Source organism: Xiphophorus couchianus, chromosome 2 (assembly GCF_001444195.1).
Source record: "Xiphophorus couchianus chromosome 2, X_couchianus-1.0, whole genome shotgun sequence".
Taxonomy (NCBI): domain Eukaryota; kingdom Metazoa; phylum Chordata; class Actinopteri; order Cyprinodontiformes; family Poeciliidae; genus Xiphophorus; species Xiphophorus couchianus.
In genome coordinates, this window is record NC_040229.1 from 22,042,263 (window position 1) to 22,061,520 (window position 19,258).

General features: G+C 38.1%; 1 protein-coding gene across 1 annotated transcript; it reads left to right on the top strand.

The window, feature by feature from the left end:
• The first annotated feature begins 1,707 nt into the window (after positions 1-1,707).
• On the top strand, positions 1,708-13,856 carry pnp6 (purine nucleoside phosphorylase 6). Its single transcript, XM_028001387.1, has 6 exons — positions 1,708-2,333; positions 6,022-6,191; positions 7,114-7,217; positions 10,371-10,546; positions 10,627-10,817; positions 11,248-13,856. Exons 1-6 carry the CDS (start codon positions 2,305-2,307, stop codon positions 11,442-11,444), a joined length of 867 nt encoding a protein of 288 aa, XP_027857188.1. The 5' UTR covers positions 1,708-2,304; the 3' UTR covers positions 11,445-13,856.
• The last annotated feature ends 5,402 nt before the right edge of the window (positions 13,857-19,258 follow it).

The following is a 19,258-nucleotide window of genomic DNA, read 5'->3' on the forward strand; positions in this document are numbered from 1 at the left end:
ACCAAAAGATCCTTAAAAGCTACACATCATGCCGAGATTCAAAGAAATTCAGGAACAATTGAGAAAGACAGTAATTAAGATCTATCAGTCTGGACAGAGTTATAAAGTCATTTCCAAAGCTTTGGGAATCCAGCAAACCACAGTGAGAGCCATTATACACAAATGGCGAAGACATGGAACAGTGGTGAACCTTCCCAGGAGTGGCCGGCCGCCCAAAATCACCCCAAGGGTGCAGAGACGACTCATCCAAGAGGTCACAAAAGACCCCACAACAACGTCCAAAGAACTGCAGGCCTCACTTGCCTCAGTTAAGGTCAGCGTCCATGCCTCCACCATCAGAAAAAGACTGGGCAAAAATGGCCTGCATCGCAGAGTTCCAAGAAGAAAACCACTGCTGAGCAAAAAAACTTTAGAGCTCGTCTCAATTTTTCCAAAACACATCTTGATGATCGACAAGTCTTTTGGGAAAATATTCTGTGGACCGATGAGACAAAAGTGGAACTCTTTGGAAGGTGTGTGTCCCATTACGTCTGGCGTAAAAGGAACACTGCATTTCAGAAAAAGAACATTATACCAACAGTAAAATATGGTGGTGGTAGTGTGATGGTCTGGGGCTGTTTTGCTGCGTCAGGACCTGGAAGACTTGCTGTGATAAATGGAACTATGAATTCTGCTGTCTACCAAAGGATTCTGAAGGAGAATGTCCGACCATCTGTTCGTGAACTCAAGCTGAAACGAACTTGGGTTCTGCAGCAGGACAATGATCCTAAACACACCAGCAAGTCCACCACTGAATGGCTGAAGAAAAACAAAATGAAGACTTTGGAGTGGCCTAGCCAAAGTCCTGACCTGAATCCTATTGAGATGTTGTGGTCTGACCTTAAAAAGGCTGTTCATGCTCGAAAACCCTGTAATGTAACTGAATTAGAACAATTCTGCAAAGATGAGTGGGCCAAAATTCCTCCAGAACGCTGTAAAAGACTCATTGCAAGTTATCGCAAATGCTTGGTTGGAGTTGTTGCTGCTAAAGGTGGCCCAACCAGTTATTAGGTGTAGGGGGCAATCACTTTTTCACACAGGGCCATGATGGTTTGGATTTTTTTTCTCCTTTAATACTAAACACCTTCATTTACAAATTGCATTTTGTGTTTACTTGTGTTGTCCTTGACTATTTTTTAAACTGGTTTGATGTTCCGAAACACTTAAGTGTGACAAACATGCAGAAAAACAGGAAATGAGGAAGGGGGCAAATACTTTTTCACACCACTGTAGCTGGTACGTCATGTAACATAGCCCATAGTATCTTGGGCTATGTTTGGTAGATACAGGTCATTATAGACAAACAGGAGAGGGAATCTCTAAGATGTTCTGATAGAGTCGTCTTGCCATCAGAAAATTATTTATTTCAACCATGCTCCATATCCTTGTCCATTTTTACAGCGTCAAAGACATCAGCTTTGTTTATTTGTTGCAAAATCCCAGCCATCAATACCCATGATTTATAAATAAACTATATAAAAATATAGCCACTTTGTAACTTATAGGAAGGAGGTATGCCTTGAGATAAAAATATAAGGACAACAGCTTGAGTTATATTTGTTTTAAATCATTTAAAAATTAAAATAAAACATTGTTTATTCACGTTTACTTAAAATAAAATACGTGTAGTGACAGAAGAATTACAGGTTTTCTTAAATTATTATTTTTTAATATCCATAGATATAGTTGTTCTGCTTTCTATTACTGTTACATTCATTTTCATTTCCCAACACATGACTCAGCACTTTGAATTGTGAAGCACTGTAAAAGTGAGAGTAAAACTATACAGCCTGTTTGAGCGCATTGTGTCATCTCTTATTTTGGACTTTAAAAGTCATATTTGTTTGCATTAATGCTTATCTGAGCTGTAATTTTCGGCAACAGGTCATAACTGATTGACACTGTAGTCTAGCTTGGGGTATTCATTTCCCCTGGTGTCTGCTCTCCTCTCTGGTATCTTCTAATGGCTTCCCGTAGTTCCCATGTTATGTCCTGTAAAACAGAATTCCAGCTCTGTCTCTGCCACTGTTCGGGTCAGTGAGTAACCAGCCTGGTGGATAATAGGATTTCCTTCAAAGGGACCCGTGAGCTGACTTTGCCCCGCCTCTTCATCATATGTGCACCGACGTCAGCGCGTAGCATGATCTCCGTTGCTCCGTCCGCAGGCTCCATCTCCAACCGGTTTGACCACCGTGAACTCAACACCGACAGAGCCCGGGCTTTAGCAGCATAAACACTCGCCTTTTCAGCAGATCACCATCGGACATGGCAGCAGCCTCCTCCAGTCAGTGCAGGTAGGACGGGAAACGGCTGGATGCTGGCACTGAAACGAGCCCCATATTTGTGTAGCCTATGAGAGATGACTGTTATTAGCATATTACAGTGTGTCGACGTTGTACATGTGAGGGGAGTGATTTAAGAGCTGTTCACAGAAGCCAGCCTGTGAACAGCTGACAATAAACTGTTGTCTTGACAGTTTATTCTAAGGATTACAGCAGCCAATCAGACATTTTCTCTGCCTATGACGTAAGCACGTTGGGTTACAGGTGGTACATTCCTAAAGAATACAGACCAGAAAATCCTCAATTTTCTTTTATTGACACAAAGTGCATTATCCTAACTTGTTTCCGGTTAGAATAGAAATAGAAAGTTAGAATAACTTTTCCGGAAACATGTTTTGCATTTGCAGTAAAAACATGTTTCAGATTCAGAGCATTGAGGCGATGAGCAACAGCCCTGACCGGTTAAACTCGTTTGCGCGTTCAGATTAGAAACTATGGGCCTGCCAGAAAGGCCTCCATGAGTACAGAAGCCCCACAGCACCACGGACAGCTCCGACCGAGACCCCGCAGAAACTGGCCTCCCGTTACTTAAGATTTTCCTTAGCTTACTGGGAGATTGTCTTAGCATTTCATTTAAAAATGGATAAACGTAGTACAGATGTAAATCAAAACAAAAGGGTCAGTGATTGTAATTTAAGGCGTTTGGCATTTAGTTACTATTCATTATACAAAATATTAACAGATCATGCAGTTATTCTTAAAAGTAATATGAATCAAAATAGAATATAGCCTCTGGAGATCTCTATACTTTCTTAAAACTTTCTGTGGACTTCACTGATTCACAAGAAGGAATTCTGTTTCTTGCCTATTAATTCTGCTTTTATTTGCTTCTGTAAGCCACTTAACTTTGACCCAGGATGACTCATCCAAGTATATATCAACTAGAAGTCTGCATACACTCATCATCTACATAACTGTCATATTATTTGGGGCCTTTATTTAATCCCCGTTTTATGGTGGAAGTATTTTTGCAACAAACAAAAATTGGATGCACAAGTTTGAATATATTTTTGATTTTTTCTAATCCACAAAGAGCCAAAATTATACATTCAGGCTCAAATATATGTATACTCTACTACCAATGTTTTAGTGTATGTTCCCTTGAATATTACAACTCAGCCACTTGTCTTTTGTCTTTTTCAAGCTTGCCATTTTGTAAGGAAATGAGATGGGTATTAAAATCTCTGCACAGTTTTTTAACCACTCTTTGGGAAGAGTGGTTAAAAGCTTACTGAGGTTTGCAATCAATTACACTTTGCTGGTAGAGTAAAGCTCCATGTTTCATGAAAATAAAAGTTTGCAAACAGATTTTTTTTCAGGAGTGACACACCTTCTTCATTTTTATTATTCTTGCTTAAAATGATGGTTTTATAGACTGGCTACATATTGTACAATCTGCTGCTGATGCTTCATTTCTTTAGTCTGTGGGTTCATAAATCACTCATTTTAAAAGCGACTGTCTCTCAGTGACCTGCATTCTGCCAATGAATGACAGCAGAAGTTAAGTTGTCACTTGTCTGTCAGCTGTCTCTGTGGTGTTTGTTTGCAAAAGTGGCATTCCAACTTGCAGGTTGCAAACTCAGAAAAATAAAAAATTGCAAGTCCTGTTTTTTGTAAAGTGAGACAAGATGCAAAGCATAAACCTATTCATCTCAGTCTGAATATATGCATGAACTGCTTAAATGTTTGCAAGAATGGATGAGAAATCACTATCGAGACAGAAAACCTATACCTGATCATTTGTTTTAAAGCTGGTTTTGAGTTAGAATTAAAAAAAGAGAACAAGGGCAAAACCTGGAAAGACAAAACTCCCAGGGCTACTCAGATGCAGCAGTCATCCTAGATGGCAGCTCCAAATTAGGCTCAAAGTCATCAGGCTCGCTTCCTGAAAACACTGCAGCCTGAAGTCTCACTTCGTCTTAATAACAAAGGTTCGGGCACAGAGGGAACATTAACAAGGTGATCGCTTCACACAGATTTATGATTAGAATTACACACTGTTTCTGACTTTGTTTAATGTAGCACCTTGGGGCATTTCAAATCCAATCAACATCTGGGAAGAATGATTTGTCTGGCAGAATGCAGAAAACCCCAACACCGTTACATAAGTGTATTAGTTAAACTTACTTGTACTCAGAGTTCTATGATAATCACTTGAACCGGGCCTTAAAGAGTTTTTTCTTACTTTGAGACCCTTTTTTTTTCACTCTCTACAGTTTTAATAGTTCCCTTTGTGATCCGAGTCAGTCCAGAGGAACTTGTTTTTCACCGGTGTGTTTCTTTTCACCAGAGACTGAGTCAGCATGGTGTTTTTGTTTTTCAATTTATCTACTGTAGCTGATTGTTTCTTCGTTCAGTACACTGCATGTTCATTTGACAGAAGTGTCTCTTTCTCTATACTCTGTACCTCCACAGTTGCTGTCATCTGCTTAATAATCCCGCCGGCATTCTCAGAACCTTTATACTTTGTCATTCTTAGCATCCAGAGTTGAAAAGCACACACATCCCTATTAATGTAAAAAAAAATAAGTTTATGCTTTGTACAATTAATGCAATTAATGTGACACATATCATGAACAACTTTACTTTGTTTATGCACCCTTTTGATTCTGTTTCAGGATCCAGTCTTCTGTTGGTGGTCTATGAGCATCCTATTTATTTACTATATATAACAAAAAAAAAAAAAATAATAATAATAATAAAATTTCTATATTTTGAGCTTCCTATCAGACTTGGTTTTGAGTCAAACTGGTTTTTGAACTGTTAAAAGACTCTCTATGGGTCCAACCACTATAGTTCACTATGGCAATCTTTTGTTGATACGCAATGATGCGTTTGTGTTGGACATTTGAAATACTGATCAAAATCTTCCAGGTTGGTTTAAACACATTCCTCAAGAAGGTTTAAAACATACGACTTGCCCTGGACTTTAGAAGAACACAAGAGATTCCTGTCACTTGCAGAACACCACCAGTTGTTTGCTGGAAACTTCCTTTATGTCCGTCAGTGTTGCTACCAGTCTCTTCCCTGACCAGTTTCTGTTGTGTCTTTTCATCCACTATGAAAAGATGTTCAGTGTGCTGTCACTGTCGTCCATTTTGGTGTGAAAGGTTTTGTACTCCGAACTAGGACTGATACCTGTGTATAATTAGATCCTTTTAAATATTTATCACTTCTGTGCAAGCTTTGGGTTTGGCTAAAGAATGTTAATGAGCAAATCTCAATAAAATCAAACAATGGGAGCTGAACTGTGCTTTGGATTTAGTAAATTAACTGTATTTGATTTGAGAAAGATTCAATGCATAATTTAAATTAGAAGGTGCTTACACAAAGTCTTACTTTTAGGGTGTGCACAGTTATGCAACCGAGTAATGATACCCTTTTTATTATTCATATTTTTATACTGACAGATTTGTATGTTTTCTGTTGAATTGCACACAATATGTCAAAATAAGGAAGAGAACTGTATGAAATGATCAATGTCTTGGTCTCATCTATACATCACAAAAAGCTGGTGTTTTAATGGGGTCTGTACATCTTTTAGATCAACAGCAAATGCTTCGTATCAATATTTATAGTGTGGAACTTTTCACCAATCAGTGTCTATCACAATTATTTAGAGATATGTTTGCATTTTCAGTTACAGTTATGAAGAGTACAAAGAGACTGCGGACTGGTTGCTGTCGCAAACAGAGAATCGTCCTAAAGTGGCCATCATCTGTGGTTCAGGCCTGGGCGGTCTGGCCGAGCTGCTAGATGACAAGAACATATTCCCATATAAAGACATTCCACGTTTCCCCACCAGCACTGGTAAGATGCTTGTTTTCTTATAGATTGAGTTATTATGGAATATGACCAAGTTAATTATAGGCTTCTTTATAAAATTCTTCAACTAAATTGTAAGGTGAAATATGGGTTGGATGTTAAGGTCTTTAAGGACCAATTGTGTTTTTCTCTCATTTCTACCAGCCTTTCTAATATCCAATTATTTATTTCATAGTATGCATGGATCAATCAACTTTGGAAAGTCACCGTGCTACTGTTTTAAAAATAATGACCAAAATCATGATGCTCTGTCACCGCCATGCTCAACCGAAGGGATGAAGCTCTTCCTTCATTTTTCTTTATGCAAACTAAAAGGCTCTTTTTTAGCTTAAAAAATTGTTTAATCTTAATTAGGTGTTAAAATTAAAAAAATATTTCCATAGGCAAAAGTGGGTTCACTCATCTAGATATTAGTGTTTTCATGCAGTTCAAATTAATGAGGGAAGCTTTCCATTTCAGAGAAGTTACGCTGAGTCACTCTTGAATTTTAGTGTGTATGACATTTCTTGGACTACAGCTCACGGTTAGGGGAGCAAAAGTCTTAAATTTCCAATATTTTTACACAGTATGTTTGTGGATTTGTAACGTAATGTACTCCTGAAAAACAATTTAAACTTATTAGGTACTTCAAACAAATTGGGCATCAATACATACCTGATTCCAGCTGATTGGAGCCCAGCACCTCAGTCTAATAAAGTACTTCAAGATAATTGCCTCTCATTAATTAGAGTAAACATTTAACTTTCTGGTCTCAGTGGTCTAACTGAGTTTACTTGTTGGAAAATTGACAGAGGTTTTCTACAAAAAATAGGGTCTATATTTCAGGCTTAGACAAACTTCCAAATCTTTTTATTAAAAACCAGCAGTGCCTCCTAGCAGCAGTTCATTCTGTCCATGTGTTGTGCAGTGCAGGGTCATTCAGGCCAGCTGGTGTTTGGAAAGCTGAACGGCCATGAGTGTGTCTGCATGCAGGGTCGATTTCACTTCTACGAGGGCTACAATATTCACATGGTAAACTGTTAAATATATTGAGATGCTGTGCTTTTGTCTTTGTGCAATGCATGTCCTAGCCTTTTGTACCGTTGGAAGCACCTGTGCTTCAAATGAATTCTGAAAACAAGATTTCTTTGAGTGAGACTGTAAATCTTTTTTTGTTTGTTTTTTTAATTGATTTTTTTTTGTTTCTGCCAGTATTTCTAAATGGCTTCCTTTAATAATAACAAAAGAGATTATCTGCATTTAATTTGTTTTTCACCTATTTTTTTTCATTTAGGCATTGGTTGTTGAATTTTTACCGTTAGAGATTTAGTTTGTATATAATTTGTTGATTATTTATTGACTGTTAGTGACCTAAATTTGAGGACATTTTAATAATGAATATAATAATAAATATATTGTTATAACCCCTCACAGTAACCACTGTGTTTTAGAGTGGGTAAAATAAAATAAAATATATAAAATACCAGAAATTAAACAGGATAAAACACAAGAGACAGTAGAATAAGCTTAATTTTGTTAAATACTAAATACTAAAACCAGGAAAACTAATTACAGATAAATAGATACAGGTGAGAGAGGAGCAGGTAAGGACAAATGAGGAAAAAATCAACAGCTGCGACGGGGAGCAGACTGGTAAGGGAGGTGAAAAAACAAGCAGAAACAAAGGGAATGGAAGGGAAAAGAAAACTGTCATGCGGTGTGTTTTTTCCGTAACCTTTATTTACCCAGCACTGGTACCTATTTCTATGTACATGTTGCTGAAACCTCACTGAGAAGGCAGTGAACAACGCAAATGATCCCACGACTAACCGGGCACAACAGGTGAACTTAAATACACTGGGAACAAACAAAATCAAGAGCAACAAAACAGCTGTGATAATTATGCCCAGGTGGCGGGCATAAGGAGAAAAAAGGAACGGAAAAAACACGCCGCATGACAAAAACCTGAACCATAAATAGAAATAGATATTAATACAAAGAAATAAATCCAAAGAACAAATGGCAACAAATACTAAACTAATACAATTAATAAACTAAACTGGCAAGATATAAGAAAAAAACAGTAAATGATAAAAGAGAAAATAACTGAAACACTAGAGGATCATAACTCTTATTTCTTTGCTGTTTGTTATTCTGAAATGCACATTGGCCTCTTCTTCCTTTTCAGACCTTGCTGATGCAAATGATATACTATCCAGGGTGACTGATGTCAAGCTGGCAGTTTAATCTCTGACTTTGTCAATCACATTGCGGCAAACATTCACAGGCTCTGCAGTTGATCTTTAAACTCTGTCCTTCACTTATTCTGGAATTTCTACTGTTCCTCTTTATACTTTTTAAGTGAAGCTGAACTCCATCTTATGGAAATTCTGGAATAATCCAAGAGAAATCTCTATCTTTACCTTTAAACATTAGATCTAAACCTTAGTTGTGACATATATTTACATGTTTTGGTTTTCCAACGTGGCAAAACCCAGGCAATTTTTGTGGCTATATTTCTGGCTAAGAATTTTCTTGCTGCGTTGACTAATCAGTTGAAAAGCATCCATTGTGTGTCAGAATGTCAGTGCAAGACTGGCCTTTGGCCCCTGGCTACTAGTTTTACTTTACTACCAGCTTTCATGTGCCATCTCCTCATAAAATAGCCCATATAACTTGACAGTATCATAAAACTCTGGTTCATGAATATGGTACCAGCAGGACAGATGCATTATAGGCCTCTTGTACAGCACATTAAGCTATATATAATATCCATCCAGATGAAGAATGCATAGTGGTGAAGGATTGCAGATTTATTTTGTTCTGTGAAATTTTCAGAAAAGGAATCCTTTCCAATTTTAAAAGGCTGGGAGGTGAGCCAGCAAAGTTCAGCCACATCAATTCAGGTTGTTCCCTGTCTTACCCAGCAGTTTGTGATTTCTGTTGTTTGACTAATTGTCTTAAATAAAATACCCAAGAGAAAACAAAGTGACATCTATCCACCTATCTATCTTCTATACCCACTTGTCCTGGCAGAGTCTCCACTGTCTTTGAGCAAAAGGCAGGACACATTCTGAACAGATCGCCAATGTATCACAGGACAAAACAGAAACACACAGGAAAGGGAAGGAAGCCAGAGTACCAGGAGAGAACTCATGCATGCACAAGGAGAATTCTTGCAAAACTTGCTTTAAATTCAGTATTGGTCATTTTCCTTTAACATTTTTTTTCAAGATAACAGTTTGTTCAAGTGGCTCTAGAAGCACTGACTGTATTCTCAGCCCTCGCCTTATGAATCTTAAGGAGCTGACTGAGCCAGGTGCTTCTGCACCCCTTTCAACCTTCATGTTTTCCTTTCCCTCAACATTCCATTAATATGCTTGACACAACACTCTGTGAACACACAGCTTCTTTATCAAAGACCTTCTGGATTATCCCCCCTTGTTGAGGGTGCCATGTTCGTATTTCTGAAGAACCTAGCTACGTTTTGTTTTTCGCTAGCTCCAAACCCTAATTATCTAAATTAGCATAAACCGATAGTTCAAATAGATAACTGTTTGTAATTAATATATTTTTGAGATTTATTTTTAAAATGTAATTACAGATATAAGTTAATCTTTTAATTATTTATTTTAATTCTCCTGCATGTTTGCTTGTATTACCTCATTAAAACCTGCAGGCAAACATTTTTTTAAATAATTTTAACACGGCATTGAGATCAGTTTATTTAATCACACGCGCACACACCCCTCCTGTGGTTCTACACCTCCTATCCTGTGTGGGCTGCAGGTTCTTAGCAAAGACCGCATTTATAATATGCAAAACTCCAACAAAATATGGCACTGTTCTAAAGTGACAGCATTGACCTTATCAAGATCTAAGGGCTCATAGAAAATATTTTTAAACTAACAACACGCCTTCATTCAAAATGCACTATGTGTTAGAAAATAGAAAAAGGTAATTCTCAATCACGCCTGTCATGAAGGGGAGGAGCTGTCAATCATAGGCCATCAGTTGCTCTGTAAAGGTTAACAGTTGCTGAAATGTGCAGGAACCCACAGTAATAACATTTTGCTCGGGCTATGAAACATTAACTTCTCATGTGATTTGTTCTCAGCATGCTTCCTTTTTCTGTCATCACATAGCAGACAATAGAGCATGAATCCAGATCATGTTTGTTTGCAGGTGACATACCCAGTGAGAGTCTTCTTCCTGCTTGGCGTGGAAATTCTGATCGTCACAAATGCTGCCGGCGGCCTCAATGGTAGTTACAGTGTGGGCGACATCATGCTAATCAAGGATCACATCAACATGCCTGGCTTTGCTGGTCAGAATCCTCTGTGTGGACACAATGACACAAGGTAGAGCAGAAATGCATAATGCAATCTGACATTGTGCCTAGTACACTGAAGTATGACACATTCATTTACTGTTGCTGCAGGTTTGGAGTGCGTTTCCCTTGCATGTCTGATGCATATGACAGAGAGCTGAGGGTCCTGGCTAAGGAAACAGCGGAGGAGCATGGCTGTGGGAGCTTCCTCCAGGAAGGCACTTACTGCATGCTGGCCGGACCAACATACGAGACAATTGCGGAGTGCAGAGCTCTGCAGAAGCTCGGGGCTGACGCTGTGGGTGGGTACAGCGGAAGCTCCCTCCAAGAGATATCTGCTTTGGAGATTTATTTAAATTAATTACAGACTTTTAGATAAATATGAATACTTTGTTTTTATAAGGACAGACAGTGCACACACGAGATATTCAAACTGCATGTAAATGTGGTCTGCACTTTGACTATATGGAACAGGAAGTACCAGCAAACAAAGCAGGATTACCAGAATGTAAATGAGCAAGTTGCTTGTAGATCTGTAACAGCGGGACAGAAAAGCCTAATTATTTAAGTTTTAGCCAGATGAACTTTGTTGAGAATATTTAAAGCCAAAATGGTGGTAACATGTAAAATCTACAACTCTTGCTTTAGTCTCAGAACATCTAAAAGATGTCTGCGTAATTTAAATGCTACTATTTGCGTCTCTTTCAATAGCAGCATGTTCTTCCTGTCCAGGTATGAGCACCGTTCCTGAGGTGGTGGTGGCTCGTCACTGCGGACTGCGTGTTTTGGGTCTGTCCCTTATCACCAACAAGGTTGTGATAGATTATGACAGCAGTGAAAAAGCAAACCACGAGGAAGTGCTGAAGACAACTGAGCATCGGGCCAACGACCTTCAGAGGCTTGTTGGTCAGCTTATCCCTAAGCTCTAATATCTTCCGATCAGAGATCTGCTCTAACAACAAAAAGCACTATAGTTTCTTAGCTTTGATCAAAAGGTGCAAATGGGAAATCTTCAAAAATACAAATACTTTTAATAATAGGCCTGCATAATGATCTTTAACAATTCAAAGGTTGCAAGTATATAAAGAAGGGTTCTATGGGGCATATATACATATATATATGCATAATCTATTTGCTTGCTAATGGCATTGCTACTCCATGTATGATTTAAGATTTAAGACTATTTACTGCTAGACTATTTTCTGCTATTTACAGGAGTGAAGGGTGATTATTTGTAATTAACAATGCACACGGCTAAAAACATTGTGAAAACAAACAAATGTTATTACTTTAACAACAACTGCCCTTTCATGTGTACCAAGCAAGAACTGACCCACAATTAGCTCAAGAACAAGTTTGTTCAGAAAACCAAAGAAAAGTGAAGAAAATAATTTTTTAAACGTTTCAGTCTGTTTTGGAAAACTCCAGTACCTACCGAGACATTCTGGAACAGCCTTTCACCTTATTTTTATCTTTAATTTTATGCCTGTGGAACATAAAACAAGTCAGAATTGAAGATAGGTCATTTTGGAAATGCCTGTTTTGCACAGCTAAAATTATTTCTTTTTCATTTTAAAAATGAAATGCTCACCTGAGCATCTTTTTGTCACTGGTTAAGTCCAGACATGGGACCAGATTGAAATAAGAATCTATTAACTTAAAAAATACATCTTTGATGACCTGTTTGATAGTTTTTGCACATTAATGGACATCCTCTGCAGCTTCTCGTCTCAGGTTTTACTGTTGCATCTTTTATATACTGACTAAAGTAATTTACATCAAGTTGCACTTGTATCGCTGGTGGTACGGCTCTGTAACACTGATCATAATGTGTGTCATCAGAGAAATGTCTGGGAACACAAATAAGAAATTTAGGGGGAAGCTGAATTTTGTATTTCGGAAGTTCATTCTTTGTAGTACAATTGGTGGTGGTGAAATCATTTTAAATTACCACTCAGAAACTGCACATGCAAGAACAACAACAGGAACACAGTAATGTTGTCCACAGTCGTAGTATTTCTGTTCTGACATCCGTACTGCAGGACTACTGTGTCATTCATCCTGGGCTGCCTTAAATGATCAAGCATCTAAATTGTTTGACATATTTGATGGCTAAACTTGTGTACTAGATTGAGTGTATTGGTTGTAATACATATAAGACTTTGTGCACGGTTTATAGATCTCGTTTGCCTGTAAGGAGAGTAAGTTTACAAGTCATATTACAAGTTTGGAGATAATTTTAGATCATGTTGTATAGCCATCGGTGGACTTTTGCTAAAATAGAGCTAAAGAAAGCAGTGCGTTACCACCAAATTAGAAAAGTGACTCTACACTACACTAGCTGTTATTTACAGGAGTGAAGGGTGATTATTTGTAATTAACAATGCACAAAAGTACTTATTTTTGCTCTAAATCACTGTAAATCGCACAAAGTAATTTATTGATGAATGCATTTATAATTAAAATATATAGCAAAATATTTTTTTTCTTTAGAATTGAATTAAGAGCTGAATCAGTTTTAGAACACTTACCAGAAAGTGGAAAGGCTTCTTGTTAGTGATTTTATAATAATCTTCAATAACTCACTGAAATGAAAAGCTACTCTCAATCACTACAATTTACTTATATGGAGGTACAGCTGCTGGGATCCAATTTGCACACTAAGCAAAGACAACACTGTAATAACAGGAAGGAGATATAGTACCCCAACCTGCAGTTTTCAATCTGCTCTGCACTGCCTTGGAAACACTTGCCAGCTTTCCTTGACTGTCTCATTCATTAGAGCTGAAAAGGGCAAGAAAAATACAGGATCAGCAGTCAACCTCTTAAACCATTTGGATCAGGCAGAACACCAGGACGCTAATGGAAGTCTTAAAGGGGAATTATACTCAAAAGGAAACAAATAAGTTGCCCTTTTTCAAGAGGAACAGTTTATCTTTTGTCAGGAGTATGTGTGAACACAAATCAGAAAGGTGCTATTTTCTGTAAATAAATATGTATGACTCAAAGTTTTGAACCATTTTAGTCTTATTTTCATCCATCCATCCATTTTCTAACACCCTTGTCCCTAATGGGGTCGGGAGGTGCTGGTGCCTCTCTCCAGCTAACGTTCCGGGCGAGAGGCGGGGTTCACCCTGGACAGGTCGCCAGTCTTTCGCAGGTCTTATTTTCATATTGCTCTTTTTTTAATTGTACTAGAACTGCTTTGTGTGTTTCTAACTCTGCTGACTGTATCTAGCACTCAGGTTTAAAACCAGTTCACTTACACTTTAATGTACACAATGACAATGTTCTTGAAAAATGTTGCTGCTTTCAAATAAAAAAAAAAAATGCAGAACACATTTGAACGCTGGTATTTTCTGAAATGGATGTTGGCTTTTTTTGTGTTTGACAATGTGTGTGAGTGAGAAGCACAAAACTAGTGTTCACGAGAAAGAAGAGTTTCTTCTCCTAAGTCTAATAATGAGGATCAGTTAAGAGGGAGATGAGGGCAAACCAACACTCACCTCACTCTCCATCTGTCACTTTAGCCACACTTAAAACAGACGAAGTAGCTGTGAGACTTAGGTGAAGGGGAAATGGCTGTTCTGTGCTCCGCACCATTCTCTTACATTATTCATCCACATGCAGCTTGTAGATTTTCAACTGACTGTGTAGATGAAATATTAACACAAATGAGGCGGGCAGCACGATAACACAAACACAAACCCCATGTTTGTCCAAGATGCATTTACATGCACAACAAAAAGTGAGACAAAGATAGGATTTAAACAGCCAACCCTCTGTTTGGTAGGAAAAGGGAAAATGACTACTTACATAAAGGGATAATTATTTTTATGGTATCTCATGGTTTCTTTTAAGAAGTAGTCAGTTACAGTTCATGGCACTGAGAGTCATCTCAAATCTCAGGATTAGGGGTTAATTCATAATATAAGAACCAAGCTAAAAGCTATGAGATTGGTCCCTATTAAATAAAGTCTAATACCGTATTGCATCAAACTGCGACACCAGAAATCAAATCTGGGAATAGTAGCTCAGTTCACTGCCACCAAGATAAATTAAATCTTTCAATGTACAGCATGCCAAACTTTGAAGCAGATGGGCTACAGCAGCTGAAAGCCAATCCCTGTAGATTAAGAACAGGTAGCAGAGACTATTTTTCTTACAGGCCCACAAAAATTGAACAAGGACAGATTAGAAAAACAGTGTCTGGTTTGATGTGTATCGATTTCAGCTGCAACATTCACATTGAGTACCATGTCACAAAGTTAAAATAATTTCAAGCAATTTTTTTCCGCACATGACAATAAATTCATTGTCGTCTAATGGCCTCCACAGTTTGTAATCCAGATTATAATCCAATAGAGCTCCTTTGAAACTTGGTGGAAAAGGAGATTTGCATCATTGATGTGCAGCAGATAAAGACAGTGTAAGGCTACCACATCGACAATAACCAGAAACCAAAGATTTTCACTTTATTTAATCTGTGCTACAAACAATCGGGGTAGCTCTGAAAGAAAAAAGGTGATTCATGGAATGTGTATCCAAATAAGCATCGGTGAGTGCACTTCGTTGCATTTGCTTCTGATTTTGAGCTACAATTTTTGAGTCACTTCAGTTGGTGAAAATTTTGCAATGGTTCTGAGAGACCATTAGCATAATCCCTCAATTCCTCCCTGATTTCTCCAAACTGAGCTCACAACGGCTGCTGCGCGTTGCGGGTAAGACACTGAATTATAAATACTCCACACGAGTACAAAGTGTGTTTGTAAGGACGGATGATGATAGCAACATCAGTGAGTGTGTTTAACTCGACAGTCTGTGCAGCCTGGCGACAGGTCTCATCTGTAATCTAGTGTTGATCCATCTATTGTCACCACGCCAAGTGAGCCTATAGGTTCTGATATTGATTGGGGTGCAAAGAGAAGCCAAGGAAATTGAGCAGGACGGGTCTGCTGAGTTGACATTTTTAAACACCATCTTACGTCCAGTCTTTTACCTTCATCACACACTACGTGCACATCATTTATCTTTTAGCGCTTCACTTTCTTTGTATCTCTTTTAGACAAAAAAAAAATGTTATTGAATTAAATTAATCTCTGCTAACTTTTGTTTACTGCCTTCAAACCTGGCTGCCAGCCGTTTGTCAGCATTGTACCAGTGAGCAGGCTGGATCTGGAAAATTATTGCTCCACTTCGGTGGAGATGTGACAGGTCAAGTTCAAAAATGCATCACTCAGGGCGGTGATGCCAAGTCGCTGGGAGGTTTTTTTGTTGATCATTTAAATTTGTTGACACCAGTTTTAATTTGGACATAAATCTTAATTTATAACACCAAAGCTGCATAATGCAGAGACAGTTCAGTTATGTCTGTATATAAGGACATAACTGTATATAATGCTCTATAATACTATGATAAAATTGTCATTTAGAAACACATCGCATGTATGATAAATTCTAACTCAATGTGCCTTAAATGTTTAAGGAAAAATGATCTGGCTTAAACTTTGGTGACAAAGTGAATTGTATCTTTGATCGACTGAAACCAAATGATTGCAGGGAGAGTACATACATACTAAAACGGCGATGTCAAAACAACTGCATGTCTTGAGGTCTTTCCTGCAGATTGGGACGCCAGACCACACACTACTGATTATTAAAGCAGATCGGTTTTTAAGTATCACACCAAAACAGTGCAACCACTCTTGCATTGCTTTGGTGTGGAACACTTTAGACAGTTTCTTATTGGTTCTTTTTCTGTGGCTCCTTACACCAAGCAGTAAAATGCATGTTAGCATTAGCTTCAAAACAAAGTGGTGATAGCTTATATGTTGTTGGTTAGTCTCAGCTTCACTCTGTTGTTTTCTCAGTTCAGTGTGAAGTCACCTATTCTGCTTGTCATGCAACTTGATTGCCTTTACTTTTTAATCATGAACATTAATTGAGTCTATTGTCATTCAGTCTTGTGGAGAGTCTGCATTTGGACTCCAACTCCTACTACTACCTATGAAACGAACAGAAGCAAAATCTGGTTGTCATTGACAGTTACTTGTCTGGAAAATCAGATCTCAAAATATTTGTGATGAACTGTCTCAGATTTCAATTTGCATAATCTGTGATAACCTGGTTTCTTGCACTACATTTATAAAAAAAAACAAAAAAGATTGACAGGCTCTGTGATTCTGATTTGGACATGGGAACAAACAGATTGTGCATGAAAAAAAAATCAAAAGATTTCAAAAGCCAACAAGCAAAATCAGCAAAGTGCATCTTATTTATGCGTTTTATCATCTGTTCATTCAATAGGCAGAATTGATTTATGGAAATGAATGCAGATAAAAGAGTGAAGAGGAGAATATAGAGCTAAAAAATATGAGAATATAATGAAATCTTATTTCTGAATCTGTTGAGTATCCAGACAGGAAAAAGTTGGAAGACAACTGGAACGCAACACTTCTCTACTGCAACATCATAACATCCCAAACCAACCCCCCAAATATGTTACAAATGGAAAAAGAACAAAACTTAGTTTAAACACTCAATCTATACTACACATTCTACAGTCTGACACACTATGCAGCTTCAATTTTTATGCTGAAAGTTCAAATTGGTTATGGATTATTTTTGCAGAGTTGTGAGGTGCATTTTAAATTTCGGTAGAGTATTGTAAAAATTAAAAAAATTGTTTAATCTAATTTTCTCCATATTTCTGCCAAAATAATTAATTTCTTGTAAGTTCGACAATAATAAATTTAGAGGAAGTTGCAAAAAAAAAGTTCAATCTAATGAGCAAACTGATCGATGTAAAGAGAAGAGATCGGCTTGACATTATTATCTTTTTTGTGTTAGAGGTGGTTACCACCAAAGAAAGTCATGTGTCCATCTTGACTTTGCATTCACATAGCGGGGTGTGCAGATGACAATGTTGCAACATTGAGAAGATTTTCATGGAAAATCAAGAACTTCAATGTGAGAAGTTCTGATGTAGTGAAGAATGTGTCACGGTATCCAAATGTGGTCAGCAAGTCTGCAGGCTAATGATAAAGATCTGGAAATTCAGCTGTCTGAGGAGGAAAAGATGCCCGATCAATCATGGAAGAAAACCTGTTACTGGTTGTTAAGGACATTCGAATGGGACAGAGGTTTACTCATCCAGCAGTTTGAGCTACAATGAAATAGTTTATCTCTTTCCATATTTATGTGTTCAAATGACCTGGACAAAGCTGAGACTTAAATCTGTTCTTGTAGTGAAGACTTAATGTGAGGATTTGGCTTTTCTGTGTGTCAATTTAGTTCCTGTGTCGTCTCATCTGCCCTTGATTGCTCCCAGCGGTTTCTCGTGTTCCCTGATTACCCCTTGTGTATTTAATCCCACCTGTGTTCCCTGCTCCTTGAAGGATGCTAGTCGTGTCTTTACTGTCGTGTCGTGTGTACTCCATGTGTCTACCTGTGTCTCTGTTTCCTGCTCACCTGTGCTTCCTGGATTTCATTAAAACCATCATTATTCATCAAGAATAATGATGATTATTTTGATGAATATTACTTCGTCTATCCCTCACCACCACCAAAACCACAAATCATGACCCTTAATAATAAAACAAAGTCTTATGATGATATGTGTTGGCATAGAAACCGTAGCTAATTGCTCCCTTGGATCAGATTCATTTCTTACCTTCACAGTTTTACTTTAACAATAAATTAGAAATGAAGGTGTTGCGGGCTGCACAGTGGCGCAGTTGGTAGCACTGTTGCCTTGCAGCAAGAAGGTCCTGGGTTCGATTCCCGGCCGGGGTCTTTCTGCATGGAGTTTGCATGTTCTCCCTGTGCATGCGTGGGTTCTCTCCGGGTACTCCGGCTTCCTCCCACAGTCCAAAAACATGACTGTTAGGTTAATTGGTCTATCTAAATTCTCCCTAGGGGTGTGTGTTGTGTGTGAATGGTTGTTTGTCCTGTATGTCTCTGTGTTGCCCTGCGACAGACTGGCGACCTGTCCAGGGTGTACCCCGCCTCCCGCCTGGAACGTAGCTGGAGATAGGCACCAGCAACCCTCCCGACCCCATTAGGGACAAGGGTGAACAGACAATGGATGGATGGATGGATGAAGGTGTTGCACTTTTATTGTATTGAGATAGGCTTGCACTTTTAATCAAATCAGAGGTGAGCAACCTGCAGCTTCTGAGCCAAAGTGGCTTGTTAGCTCACTAAATGTATTAAACAATAAAATATTGCCCTGATTGTTTTTTTGTTCTTTCTTTCTTTTGTTCTGTGCCACTATGTGAAACCACTGGCCGTCCTAATGAATTTGGTCTAAAAGCAACACTGAGCTTGAGTTATTTTGCAAAATAAACCCAATAAAAGGTGTAAAAATATGAAGACAATATGAAGGCTTGTCTGTTTCTCAGCTAACTCTTCATATGTAACATATGAAACAGAACTCAAAGAAATAAGGGTCGTACAAAAAAAGGAGTTAATGTTGGACATCTGCTCACAAATTAGCCAGAGACGTAATTTTAAGTGAAACTGTAATTAGCAGGTGACCTTTTAGATAAAAATCGTTTCCAAACAAATCCATAATTAATTTTCTTTTGTAGCCATTACATGACGGCTGTCTGCTTGACCTGCTTAATTTCTTCCACTTTTATTTTTGCCACAGCTTGCATCTGAACCGGATAAATAATGCTCCATAAGTGAAATGATGTCTGTTTGAAGATCAGTGAGATGCTTCAGGGAGTCCTACTGCTCA

Excerpts from the sequence above, each read along its gene's own strand:
- pnp6 (XM_028001387.1), top strand. The coding sequence starts at position 2,305 with ATGGCAGCAGCCTCCTCCAGTCAGTGCAG. Across the intron at positions 6,192-7,113 it reads ACGTTTCCCCACCAGCACTG|TGCAGGGTCATTCAGGCCAG; the intron begins GTAAGATGCTTG and ends TGTGTTGTGCAG. Across the intron at positions 10,818-11,247 it reads GCTCGGGGCTGACGCTGTGG|GTATGAGCACCGTTCCTGAG; the intron begins GTGGGTACAGCG and ends CTTCCTGTCCAG.